At 41.6% G+C, this 13,538-nt stretch overlaps 1 protein-coding gene across 1 annotated transcript in view; it reads left to right on the top strand.

Annotated features, from left to right (window-relative positions):
* SMURF2 (SMAD specific E3 ubiquitin protein ligase 2) overlaps positions 1–9,512 on the top strand; it is a 70,172-nt gene extending 60,660 nt beyond the window's left edge. Inside the window, exons 13-19 of the mRNA XM_079965427.1 lie at positions 1,457–1,571; positions 2,235–2,413; positions 3,409–3,546; positions 3,899–4,019; positions 6,435–6,636; positions 7,635–7,710; positions 8,191–9,512. Coding sequence (XP_079821553.1) covers positions 1,457–1,571; positions 2,235–2,413; positions 3,409–3,546; positions 3,899–4,019; positions 6,435–6,636; positions 7,635–7,710; positions 8,191–8,290 — 931 coding nt within the window. The 3' untranslated portion in view covers positions 8,291–9,512. The remainder of the gene's footprint in view (positions 1–1,456; positions 1,572–2,234; positions 2,414–3,408; positions 3,547–3,898; positions 4,020–6,434; positions 6,637–7,634; positions 7,711–8,190) is intronic.
* Positions 9,513–13,538: the final 4,026 nt, after the last annotated feature.

Here is a 13,538-nt window from a genome sequence, read left to right as displayed (position 1 = left end):
CCAGAAATAGTACGTTGGGTTAAGAACTTTGTTTCAGGATGAGAACAGAAATTGCGCAGCGGTGGCAGCGGAAGGCCCCATTAGCTAAAGTGGTGCTTCAGGTTAAGAACAGTTTCAGGATAAGAATGGACCTCCGGAACGAATTAAGTTCTTAACCCGAGGTACCACTGTAGTAGGAAGCAAGCTAAGGTGCGGTGTGGCACACCCAGACCTTTTCTCGCTGCCTTCTCAGGCCCGACCCTGCTGGAGTGGATGTGCGCAACCCTCTTATTGGCCCCTCTGCTGCCGCCACTGTCATGGCGGCCTGAGGTGCGGCACAGGCGGAGGAAGCAAGCAGAGAGGTAATGGAGCAAGCAACTGCCAGGTAGTGGCTGTGGCAGGGGAAGCAGCCAGCTGACTCGTGCAGCGGCATGGCACACAAAGGGATGTGCCTTTTGGCACCATGCTTCGGCTTGCGTGGGAACGCGGCACCAAAAGACACGCATCCTGATTTTCATCTCAGGAACATCAGAAGGTTGGTCTCCCATACGTCCAGACATTTCCCCGGACATTTCCGGGATTTCAAAGGCGGAATTGATGCCTCAGGGGGTGGTGGTTCCCAAAATGTGTCGCTTTGTCCTGGATCTTAGGCAAGTCAATCGGAAAATAGTGGGTATCTTGGCGTTTTTTCTTTTATTTATTTTTTAAATAAAAGCTCAATGACTTTCGGGGTGTCCTGGTTTTTACTTTTTGAAATATGGCAATCCTACTACCACTGGTCTACACAGATAGGCAGTAGCTCTCCAGGGTTTTGGACCAGGGCTCTCCAGTCACCAGAGACACTAGGGATTGAACTAGAGAACTTTTGCATGCAAAACAGGGGCTCTAGTTACCATCATGCCAAACTTTGGGGTTTGTCTAAAAAACAAGCTCCACAGCTTTGGGGTTTCCTTTAAAAAAAGCAAGCTCAACAATTCTGGGGATGTCCGGGTTTTTACTTTTTGAAATATGGCAACCCTATTGGAGGGTAAGTCACGTTCTATATAAGTTTTTCTTTGTCACTGCTTCCTTCCCTGTGCGGTCCTTTGTTTTACATCTTTTTATTCTGGTGCAAGGTACGGAAATAGTTGCTTCCTTTCTTTTTGCCCCCTTAAATCCCCCCCCCCCCAAATTCAAGCCCATCTTCAACACCCTGTTAATAAAGGGCACACAACCGATTACTGTGCATAGCTAGTGCAGTTATACAGCACACAGCTTTTGACATATGCAACTAAAGAGATTGGACAGGTCTGCAAGTTGAGAGAAACTGATACAAGAAATTCTGAAAAAATGTGCTTATGAGACAGTTGTGAATAAATGCTTTTCCCATTACCACATTCTGTTGTCATTGATTAAGAAATTATTTATCACTGAAGACCTGTGTTTTTCTGCATCAGTTTAACAGTGTTTGACCCTTAAAACGTTTTCTTTTCTTCAGGGAATGGCTCTATTTGCTCTCCCATGAAATGCTGAATCCATATTATGGCCTCTTCCAATATTCACGTGATGACATCTATACACTACAGATAAACCCAGATTCTGCTGTTAACCCGGTATGGAAATGTACCCCATGTTTGTGGCCAGCAGTTCCTTTTTAATAGTTTTGGTGTGCTAGCTTTATGCAAATCTGAATTACTTTAGTGACGTTCAACTTCTTTTTTAGAACAGATAGAAACTGCTTTGGGAGTTCCCTTTTTGTTTTTGCTTTGAAGTGCAGGGTATAATCATGAAAATTAATGAATGCTGCAGGTTTGTTAAACCTTAGACAAGAAATAAAGGTGTTAAGTTGTAGCAGGAAACTTTGAGGTCAAATATAAGAGGAAGTGTTGTAATCCTAAGAATAGCTGTTTAGAGGAAGTGTTTTCAAGTGAAAGTGGAAGTTTATACAACACTAGGGGCTGCACCCTTGCTCACTAGCCAGTATTGTTATGCAGCACAGCAAATCCTGCAATAGGGTCTGTACAGTCTCATATAGATAGATAGATAGATAGATAGATAGATAGATAGATAGATAGATAGTCTTGATGGAAGTGAAGCAGGCACCTTAACATATTTTAAAGCTTTTTATTTTATTTTTCGGACTCTTCATTGTAACTTTTAAGTAAATCTTACTGCATACTAAAGAAAAGGTTCTTGTTGAAAAATCTGAATGCTTCATCAGTTTTGGAATCAAGCCATGAACCCCAGCATGAGTACATTTTTTCCTTCAATTCTAGGAACACTTATCCTACTTCCATTTTGTTGGACGGATCATGGGGATGGCTGTGTTTCACGGACATTATATTGATGGGGGCTTCACATTGCCTTTTTACAAGCAGTTGCTAGGAAAGCCAATTACGTTGGATGACATGGAATTGGTTGACCCAGATCTTCACAACAGCTTAGTATGGATACTGTATGTACTAATCTCTTTGAAATGATGCTTATTATTTAGAATGGTTGTATTCTGCTTTAATTCATTTGCTATAAATGGGCAGGCTGTGAATAGAATTTTTGCTGGGGGGGGGAAACTATAGGTAAGCCATGGGAACTTAAGTCTTCTAATCCAAATCATTATTAGAAAGACTGGAACAGATGTAACGTGACACATTTGGTAGCCCCATTGGGGAAGCCTGCCAGTTTTAGGCAATCTGAGCCACGATGGGGTGACTTGAGGTATGTGTGTGTATTTTGCATAGGACTGGCTAGGGAACCAGCCATAGTCTTCTATAGAACGTTCTTCTTAGTTGTGTCCTGGCACATAGGGTCTGTCCTCCCTTGTTACTTCTGAGCATTCCACAAGCTTTGTAATCAGAGGGGATTTTTATCATGGAATAAAATAATTTTGGGGTAAAGGTAAAGGTAAAGGTACCCCTGCCCGTACGGGCCAGTCTTGACAGACTCTGGGGTTGTGCGCCCATCTCACTTAAGAGGCCAGGGGCCAGCGCTGTCCGCAGACACTTCCGGGTCACGTGGCCAGCGTGACATCGCTGCTCTGGCGAGCCAGAGCCGCACACGGAAACGCCGTTTACCTTCCCGCTGGTAAGCGGTCCCTATTTATCTACTTGCACCCGGAGGTGCTTTCGAACTGCTAGGTTGGCAGGCGCTGGGACCGAGCAGCGGGAGCGCACCCCGCCGCAGGGATTCGAACCGCCGACCTTTCGATCGGCAAGTCCTAGGCGCTGAGGCTTTAACCCACAGCGCCACCTGCGTCCCCCTTGGGGTACTTTTATGTTAAAGAATTTTGGGGTACTTTTATGTTAAAGAATACACACCCTCCAAAGTATTGGATTCATAGAGGCAGTATAAGCAATTTTATTTATATATTTTTTTAATGGCAGGCTATAGGATGTATGGTTAGGTATGCCTGAGATGTTTAGAATTCATATAATTTTGCTTTCTCTACTTCAGTGAGAACGATACTACCGGAGTCTTGGACCATACATTTTGTGTGGAACATAATGCGTACGGTGAAATTATACAACATGAACTGAAACCTAATGGCAAAAGCATTCCTGTCACAGAGGAGAGTAAAAAGGAATACGTCAGGTATCAAAAACTATAGTCTTAAAAAACCCCAAAAGGTTTCTGTTACAGTGCTCTGTGCAGAGGGTAATACGGTATGCTTAAATTAATAGAGTGACTTTGTTATGTTAATGGCTGCTTAACTTTGGCCCTACAGATGTTGCTGAACTATAACTCCCTTTATCTCTGACTACGCTGGCTGGGGTTGATGGGAGTTTTAGTCCAACTATTCCAACAACATTTGCACGGCCTCTAGCCTGTCTATGTAGATGCTTGGTTGAATAGTTTGTAGTAATGTTTGCAGCTTGGGATCAAGCATCTAAGTTGTTGAGTGGGAAGACACTCCTTTGCAAATAGGACTTGTAATTTATTGCAGGCTTTATGTAAACTGGCGATTTTTACGAGGGATTGAAGCTCAGTTTCTGGCTCTGCAGAAGGGATTTAATGAAGTAATCCCACAACATCTGCTGAAGACATTTGATGAGAAGGAGCTAGAGGTCAGTACATTAATGATATGCTATCTCATCAAGTGTAACATGAAAAAAAGCATTCTTCTTAAATTTTGCGTATGCAAAGTTGATCCCCAATGCTTCTAGGGATGGAGGATTTGCAGTATCGTATTTTTCACCCTATAGGACGCACTTTTCCCCCTCCAAAAATGAAGGGGAAATCTGGGTGCGTCCTATAGGGCGAATGCAGGCTTTCGCTGAAGCTTGGGAGAGAGAGAGGGGTCGGTGCGCACCGACCCCTCTCACTCTCCAGGCTTCAGGAAGACATCCGCAGCCTAGGCAGCCCTGCGGGAGTTCCCGCAGGGCTGTCTAGGCTGCGGATAGCAGTCTGCCGCCCGGCGCGAAGGGCGCCCTGAAGCAGAGCGCCCCTCGCACCGGCAGACATCTGCAGCGTGGGGAGCCCTGCAGGAGTTCCCCGCAGGGCTCCCCTCGCTGCGGATAGCAGCCTGCCGCCCAGCGGGCAGGGCACGCTGAAGCAGAGCGCCCCGCGTGCCGGGCAGACATCGGCCAGCCCCACAAGCTCAGGGGACAGCAGGGAGGCGCAGCGCCACCATCCCGCTGTTCCTCGACCTGGTTCGGTTTCCCCAACCTGGTTTTGGGGGGGGAAATAAAGGGGAAAAAATTTCCTTTATTTCCCCCCCAGAAAACTAGGTGCGTCCTATGGGACGGAGCGTCCTATGGGACGAAAAATACGGTAATTTTAACCATGGTTAACATACCAAATCACCAAAGGGTTGGGATTCCTTTTTTCTTTACATTTTGTAGACAGGCTTCTTAATAATACTCTTGTCTTGCTAGTTAATGACTTTAAAATGCTATTTTTGATAGAATACATCACATACTTTGGAGGGCTATTTTTTATTACCCTTAGCATTATTTTGAGTGTTTTACAATTCCTTTAAGAAACAGATTCTTAATATTGTACAATAAGTGCTGGATGATAAAAGTTGAAATAGTAAAATTTTGTAGTTCTTAATGGTTGGGCAGAAAAAAACCTAAATTGTGCGGTGTGAGTCAAAGGATATCTTGGAAACTAAAATGTGTCTCTGTAGGAAAGTATTTTCTGGTAACCATAGATAAACATATTCTATTTCCTGTAGAGAACATATTGGGGAGGGTGTCTGAGCCACCCTACTATTAGTCCCATTTGCTGAAGATAGCACAGAACATGCAAGACACCCATGGGAATTCTTTCATTGCCCTCTTCTTCTTCGGCGATCACTCATAGCCGAGTAAGATTGTCTTCCATGAACACGGTCTTAACAGTGAGTCTGTAAGTGACTGTGGAGGCCAATTCTGGATCCACACGTCCTTCCACAGTGGGGACATAGGTTTCTGGGCAGGAGTTGATCACGGTGAGGATTTGCCAAGCATGCTCTTAGCTCATTCCTCCCTTTTGTCCTGAGTTCGAGCATCTTCAAAAGTCCATGACACCTTTGGTAAAGGCTGTTCTCCATCTGGAGCTCTCGCAGGCCAGTGTTTTCCAGTTGTTGGTGTTTATGGTACATTTTTTTTAGATTTGTCTTGAGAGAGTCTTTAAACCTCTTTTGTTGACCACCAGCGTTACACTTTCCATTTTTAATTTCGGAATAGAGTAGTTGCTTGGGAAGACAATAATCGGACAGGAGAGAGGCGCAAACCCACACCTCTCATTTTTACTGTCCTGTTCATGTGTGCCAGCCAAGCAGGGCATGTGAGAGAGGCAAATGCACATGAGACTTTTATATGCTTTGCTCCTGGTTGGGGCAGGAGGGGAATTCACGGTGCATGAGAGATGGGGTGATAATGGCACATGGATACACCCATTTCCCCTATACAAAACCCATGAAGACCTTATTCTTGGCTAGGCTGCCTTTCTCCCTTTGCTGCCCTTGCTCCCAACCACTCATCTCAACCCTTTTAAATGTTGCATGCTATAATACCCCCTCTCACCCTCTTTCCGGGAAGGGATGATGGAGATGCATGGCTGTAGGGTTAGAAAGTTGTAGAGCAATAGAATGTGTGGGAGAAGGAAAAATCAGCCCAAGATACCTGCATATAAGCCAAAAGGGGCCTGGGTAGCAAGGGCTTGCTGTGGATCAGGATCTCTTCGCTGCTCACCTTCGATGAAATCTGTTTCTTATTTCTAAGACTTCTATAATGCACAGATAAAGCTGACTATATTGTTTGCTATTCCACTTAGAAAACTAGGGTTATGTACTTTGCAATCTTAAACTGACTTGTCATTTCCTACTGGCCAACATTTCATATAACAAAAGTTTTTTTAAAAAAAAGAAAAGAAAAAGAAAAGTTTTGTCATTTAGAGGGATAACTTTCTATTTGTAGCAGATTTGCGGGGGTGGGGTGGGGTGTATTGACTTCATGCAGTCCTCCACTGACTGATATTTGTACCGTTATGAACAGCTCATCATTTGTGGCCTTGGGAAGATAGATGTTAATGACTGGAAGGCCAACACCAGGTTAAAACACTGCACGCCAGACAGCAACATTGTGAAGTGGTTTTGGAAAGCCGTGGAGCTCTTTGATGAAGAACGGAGAGCCCGATTACTGCAGTTTGTGACTGGGTCATCCAGAGTACCTCTGCAGGGTTTCAAAGCATTACAAGGTTAAAAAAAAAGCACAAAAGCAAATTTCTTTTGAATCGCTGTCCACAGTCCCAAGTTACTGCTTTTTCAATTTTGTAACATTTGTGATATATTCAGAGTACATTATGAAATGCATAGCTATGACTTTCCGTCAAAAGTCTTAATCTGTAGGCTTGTGTGTGTTTTTGTTTGGTATGCCCGATGCCCTGGTTTTCCAAATGCATCTACTAGTCCAACTACTGCAACATTTTATCTTAAATATATTGATAACTGTTGTTCCTGGCTCTGTGTGATTTTCTGGCTGTTATAAGACCTGGCAGCACATGATACTCAATTCAGAAGGCCTCTTAAGATAGCCTACCTTACAGCATAGCTGTCAAGCGTCCCTTATTTGGTGGGACAGTCCCTTATCCCAGCGTCATGTCCCACTGCTGTCCCTTATTGATGATGTCCCTTAAATAAGCTACTGAAGGTAATGCGGCCCTTTCTATGTCCAGCTGTCCTTTGTCAACAACAAATTGTTGCTTTTTTGTGTGTTGAATATATGCTATATGGTAATTTATGGACCTAATAGGTATCTAAAGCCATTTGCACGCAACAAAATATGTATTTTATCAAAGTAATTGTTGATCCCTTATTTTGGCTGCTGATTCCTTATTTTCGAGGCTGCTGGTCCCTTATGTTCAAATCTGTAAGTTGACAGCTATGCCTTACAGCTCTTGTAACATGGTAAGGGGCAGTCAAAAGCCCTTTGCGTGTCTGTGTATCAGAGCCATCGTTTTCATTTACTGAAAGGAATGGAAGGTTGGGGGTATATGGTTTCTAGTATTCACTTTTCTAATACGTTCTAGAAAGCCTTAAATCGGCACGTATCAAATTGGAGATGTACAGGTCACACTCCATGGATGCTGCTTTGTCTGTCACCTTCCAAAGCTTGCTTCTCTGCCCAGTCTTTTACCTGTTTTGGTTGTGCTCCAAAGTACTGGACGGTAATGCCCAATTTCTGTTCCAATTGCAGGTGCTGCTGGTCCAAGACTATTCACAATTCACCAGATTGATGCTAGCACAAATAACCTGCCAAAAGCTCACACTTGGTAAGCTTTATAGATGCATTACTATGCTCATTCTTTTCTACATGAAGACTATTGAATTTGCAACTAATTAGAGAAGAAATTCATTAATAATCCAGCTTCAGAAATAGGTTATTATGAATAATCTACCTGCATATAATTAGCATATCATCAAAACCATTAGAAGAAATAAGCATTTATGATTTTTCTTTCTGCACGTCATAGCCTAGTCATCAGTAGATTCTCTGTGTTACGTTTTTGTGGGAAACTGTTTTTTTCCAGCAGTCTTGATCCATTCATTACTTACAAACACCATGTATTTTTAATTCTTTGTCAAAACGGATCAACATAGGCATAGTTCTATTTAGAAGACAATGTTAGCGGTGGGGGAGGTAACTGTGTTCTTTAACTGTAGCAGCCTGCTTGAAGTATATTACTTATTACGTAAATTCGGTATGTATATATTATTGAAAGCCTATTAAAGCTTTTGTTCTCTGCATGCAGCTTCAATCGAATAGACATTCCTCCTTATGAAAGCTATGAGAAGCTCTATGAAAAGCTGCTAACCGCCATTGAAGAAACATGTGGGTTTGCTGTGGAATGAACATTTGCAGACTTACCTGGGACTGTATTTATACTCCGTCAAGCAGAAAATACTCTCCTCAGCCATGACACAGTTAAATGCTTGAAATATAGGAAACTTCTTCCCCCCACTCCCTTTTCTACTTTAGGACGATATGAGGGAAAGGACAATTTTTGGAGTTCTTCATTCAAGAAAATGTCCTGTGGCTCCTGCCAAGGAATCATTCAGCTGCTATTAAAAACAAGTATCTTGAATATACAGAATGCTGACTTTTCCTTCCTTTCAACAGCAGTATTCTTCTCTCAAAAAGACGACTACTATTTTTGTAAAAGGTGATCTGATCTATTTGCTTACGTGATTTCTATTCTCACAGGTCCAAGATATAGCTGTCGGTACAAGTCACGTTCCAGCCTACTTAAGTAAACATGTGATACTGAACAGCATCTATACCTGCTATTTTTTTAAATAAAATATTTTGATTATTCTAATTTTTACATATAATTGGCTAAGCAAATCATAACCCTTTTAAATTAAGGCCACTTAACGTACAAACTGTGTTTTCTTATAGTGAATGATTTAATTCTCTGTTATGAGTTAAACTTCAATGTTACTTGTGTAAGGATTTTTATATTTCTCAAGCATGAATTACAGGTTTTGGCTCCTGTTTTTCTCTTGTCCAGTTTCTTTAGCAGAATCCTAGTCGGAGTTAACTTGCACTGTATTTGGTACAGTACTTTGTGGTAAACGTGGAAACCCCCCCTTTTTAAAGCATCTAGCATTTTTTTAAATGAGCGTTTTTGTAAAAAGTCAATACTTGAGTTTTTTTTAATTTGATTTCCATTTTAAATGGAACTTGCTGCATTTTGTAAACTCCTAAATGTATGTTGATGATATCAACAGCCTTCTGCCAGGTCGTCAGTTCATTTTTCAAAACTCTCTGTGGATGTCATACCAACCAAAGTTTTTCTGTTCCGATACAGTGAATCTGCATTGTATATTAGTTGTTGCAAAACAATATTATCAGGTTAAAACGTCTTTATTTTAAATGGCTTGTGACATATGGGTTTGTGCTAGCTACAACTAAGGGAAAAAATAGTGATGCAATGGACTTAAAAGCAGAGCTTCTGTAAATTTTCTGATGTGCTCCAATAAATAGCTGACTGGAGCACCCCAGAAATCATCCTTGCATTGAGGGTGAATATATGCAAAATAGTTAAAATAAAGGGGGCACGTTTAGATGAAATATATTGCACTGTTAACCGGCAGTCATGCAAGGAATTATATACCAATAACTAAAGTGGTTGAGCTTGTAACTTGGGGATAGCTCATAAGTACACTTCTCTTTGCAATAGTGTGTTTAGTTGCTGTGAAAAGTGCAGCTTCTCTTGTTGAAATCATTGCTGGTTGTTTCTGGTACACTGGCAAGCACAGATATTTCTTCATAGTTTTATGTACCCAACTGTGTGGAGAGGAAAGCAGAACTTGCATGTGCAAACTAGCTCTCGCTGAACAACATTGAGAACGTCTAGCGAACTGTCAGCCCAGTTGTTCGGTTGCTCATCTTCTCGTGCAAAAGCAAGGAATGACAAACAACAGCAAGGCATATGGTAGTAATTAATCACAAGTAACCATCTAAAACCACCCACTTTTTCTGTGTGAATGATCAATCAAGTGTGCCACGTATATGGAGGCAACAGATTGAAAACTATTAGCACAGCCCTGCTTATATTGAAGGTTTTGTTGGAGATGGCCTTTTTCCTTGTCTAAAATTGGGATAAGAGAAAGCAAGTTAAGTCAAAAGGACATTCGCTAGATGTAGATGTGTGTAGCCTGCTCTGACTTGAATCCGGCAGGTTGTACGTTAACAACCAGTCTTGTAGGCTCAAGATGTAGAAGTGGGAGAGGCGAGGGTGAACGATCATTTCCATTTGTTGCATTGGTTCCGAAACAGCCTCGCTCCTACGTCGTATTGAATTATGAAGCGATTACACAAATTAGCCATAGTAAAAATAAATAAAAAATGGTGACTGGTGGTCTGTTTAGGATTAGATTGTCCAGCATTTGGAATAGCTAAGTCTGACTTCGTCTTCCTTTGCTCATGGACTGCAGCAGAACTGTAAGTCTACATTGATTGCTCTGAGTAGACTTAAGGCAGATTTTGGAATGCAAGCCTAAGCCCCAGTTAGGGAATCTGCTCTGGTTCTAGGCTGGCAGATATGATCCTTTCTATCGGAGCAGATCCATCTGCTTCCACTGTTCTTTCAGGTTTCAGGAATAGCATTGCGTTGATTTCTCTCTACTGTTGTCTTAAATTAAAAGCTGGTAGAATACTGGTTTCCATATCCACAGCCGTGCTACTGTTCTGCATATCTTTCAGGAGTTGTCATTCTGCCTGTGCACAGGTTGATGTAGGGCTTCTTGTTAACCATGTTTTGTACCAGGCCTTACTTGCTGCTTGTCAGCTGTGTACTTCCTTCTCTGAAAAATTATCACTTGATCCAAGATGATAGTCTCGCCCTTACCTCATGGGAAGGTGCCTCTTGTTCTGCATCAGATTGTGCTGAATTTTGTGGCCTCCACTGCTCATCTTACAATATCTTGTATTATTTCATAAGGAGATGTAGCCTAATAACCACAGAACGATTAACGAGAGCCTGTGACAGACCGCACTGACAGGTCTCCGGGAAGGAGTTTGCGTTACAGGGTTTTGATAAGGCAGACTCGAGTTGGGTCTGAGATCAAAACTTGAGAGCAATTTCATTGTCGTCCTGCTTTAAACACATTGTGTCCAGAGATTCTTCCGTCATTACAGGGCTAACTTTGCAAAATCTGATTCTAATAGGCAAAACACGAACATTTCCGCATATTGCTTTGACTGCTACGCTGAGCAGACTGATGCAAATTGAATATCGGGTCTCCTGAGTGCCTTCTTATCTGCATAACCATTAAAATGCTTTAAATCACACAACCTGTCAGAAGCTTCTCTAGACCCATTGAGTGTAGTCCCACGGCCATGCCACTTTTCCCGTCGACAAGTGCTAAACCCAATATTATGTTAAGACCTTTGGATTTTCAACCCAGATTTAAATGTGAATATTTATTTCCAGCTTGTCCCTCTTCCTACACGGTTTATTTCATCCATCCTAAATTTGCATTAAGTGGTTAAGAGAGATGCATTAAATGGTTAAGAGAGATGTCACCTCACATTTCCATGCTTCCTTTTCAGAAATGAATGTTTTTTAAATATAGTGACTATTTTGTAGGATTCAGATATACAGTACTCAGTTGTGTTTCAGATTTAATTTTTAGATGTAAAGTTTTGTAATGGTGCTTTGTACAGTATGTATTCTATTTTTTTGCACATAGGTTCAGTTTCCCTAAACCGATTATATTTTTACCAAAACGTTGTGTTGTACTGGAGTCCAGAGCACACAGGATGTCCCCCCCCAACACTACATCTGTTAAACCTCTGGTGCATTAAAACTGGCTGCATTAATGGAAGTAAAAGCGTTGCTTCTATATCATACATCATAATGTAGCATGACCCCATTGCTTCAGACTTTAAACCGCACCATATAGATAACAGGTGCAGTTTGTACTTAACACAATCTCTTTATTAGATTTCTGACTCTGCCAAATTCTAAGAGCTTTGTCTATAGCTAAAACTAGTCTATATTTGGTATGATTTTTCCTTCTTCCACAGACTGACAGGTAGGGTTTTTTGTTCTTTTTTAGTTGCATTTCTATTGTATTTATTGCAGAGTGTTTTTAGCATTGATATACATTGTATTTTCACCAAGCTGTTACATGAGCTTTAACAATACATCTGTATAAAATGTTTTTTTTGTTTTTGTTTTTTAAAAAAGTATGTACTCATGCAGAAGTTGAGCAATAAAATTGTATGCTGTTTGCACTGTCACAGCATCAATGGTTTTAAAAAAACTGGGTTTTTTTGCATTTACTTCATTTTTAAGTAAAAGCAACACTGGTGATCGTGTAATTTAGTTTGTATGTTTTTAAAGAGGATACGTGCAGAGGCTCCCTGGATATGCTTAACAGCAGCTTTATGTGGAGGAAAAATAATCGCTTGCAACAGCTGTAACCACTGTATTACATGAAGAAAAAATTGAAATTTTTGAAGGTCAGTTCACTGATGTTCCTTTAATATACAGACGTAAGAAGAACCTGCTGGATTTAGCCAATGGCCAATCTAACCCAGCATCCTGTTCCCACAGTGGCCAAGCAGGTACCTATGGGGAAAGCAGGATATTCACACTTGTGATTCCTGGCAACTAGTATTCAGAAGGATACCGCCACCAACAGTTGGGGGTAGAACACAGTCATTGTGCTTAGTAGCCTGGTCCTCCATGAATTTGCCTAATCCTTGTTTGAAGTTAGTGGACATCACTGTTTTCACTGTTTCTTGTGAGAGTGAATGTTTTAATTCTAAGTACAGTGGTACTTCAGGTTACAGACTCCACTAACCCAGAAATAGTACCTTGGGTTAAGAACTTTGCTTCAGGATGAGAACAGAAATCGTGCAGCAGCGGCGCGGCGGCCCCATTAGCTAAAGTGGTGCTTCAGGTTAAGAGCAGTTTCAGGTTAAGAACAGACCTTCGGAACGAATTAAGTACTTAACCCAAGGTACCACTGTGTGTGCTGCATGAAGTTCTTTTTTTGTTGGGTTGCCGTATTTCAAAAAGTAAAAACCACCAGTTTTTTGTTTGTTTGATCCAGGAAAAACTGCCCCCTTCCAGAAATCCCCCCTGGACACCACTTCCACCTTTGAGCTCCCGGTAATGTTCGGGGAAATCCGGACGTATGGCAGCCCTATTTTTTGCTTTCCTTCTCTGTCCCGAATTCTGCCAACATTCAGCTTCCTTAGATATCCCAGAGTTCTAGTGTTAAGAGAGAGGGAGAGAAGCTTGTCTCTGCTCTCCTCATGCATAATTTTATATAACCCTATCATGTCTCCTCCTTCTCTCCAGTCCAAAATATTGTAAACTTTCCTCATAGAGGATTTGTTCCATCACCTTTTTCTGAATCTCTTCCAGCTCATTTTGAGGTGAGGCGACCAGAAATGTACACAGTGTTCGAAGCGTGGTCATAAAATATCGAATTTACTCCAATGTAATGCGCACCTTTTTGGGGGGCCAAATTGATATTAAGTTTGCTAGAATTTTTCTTTTAAACATGCCCAGTCTTGATTTAAATGCATCATCAGTTAGCTATACTTAAGCAATAAGATTAATATTTGGAGTAACCTGGA

This window comes from Podarcis cretensis, assembly GCF_951804945.1.
Source record: "Podarcis cretensis genome assembly, chromosome: 2".
In the NCBI taxonomy this organism is placed as follows: domain Eukaryota; kingdom Metazoa; phylum Chordata; class Lepidosauria; order Squamata; family Lacertidae; genus Podarcis; species Podarcis cretensis.
This window is presented reverse-complemented; position numbering and strand designations above follow the sequence as displayed.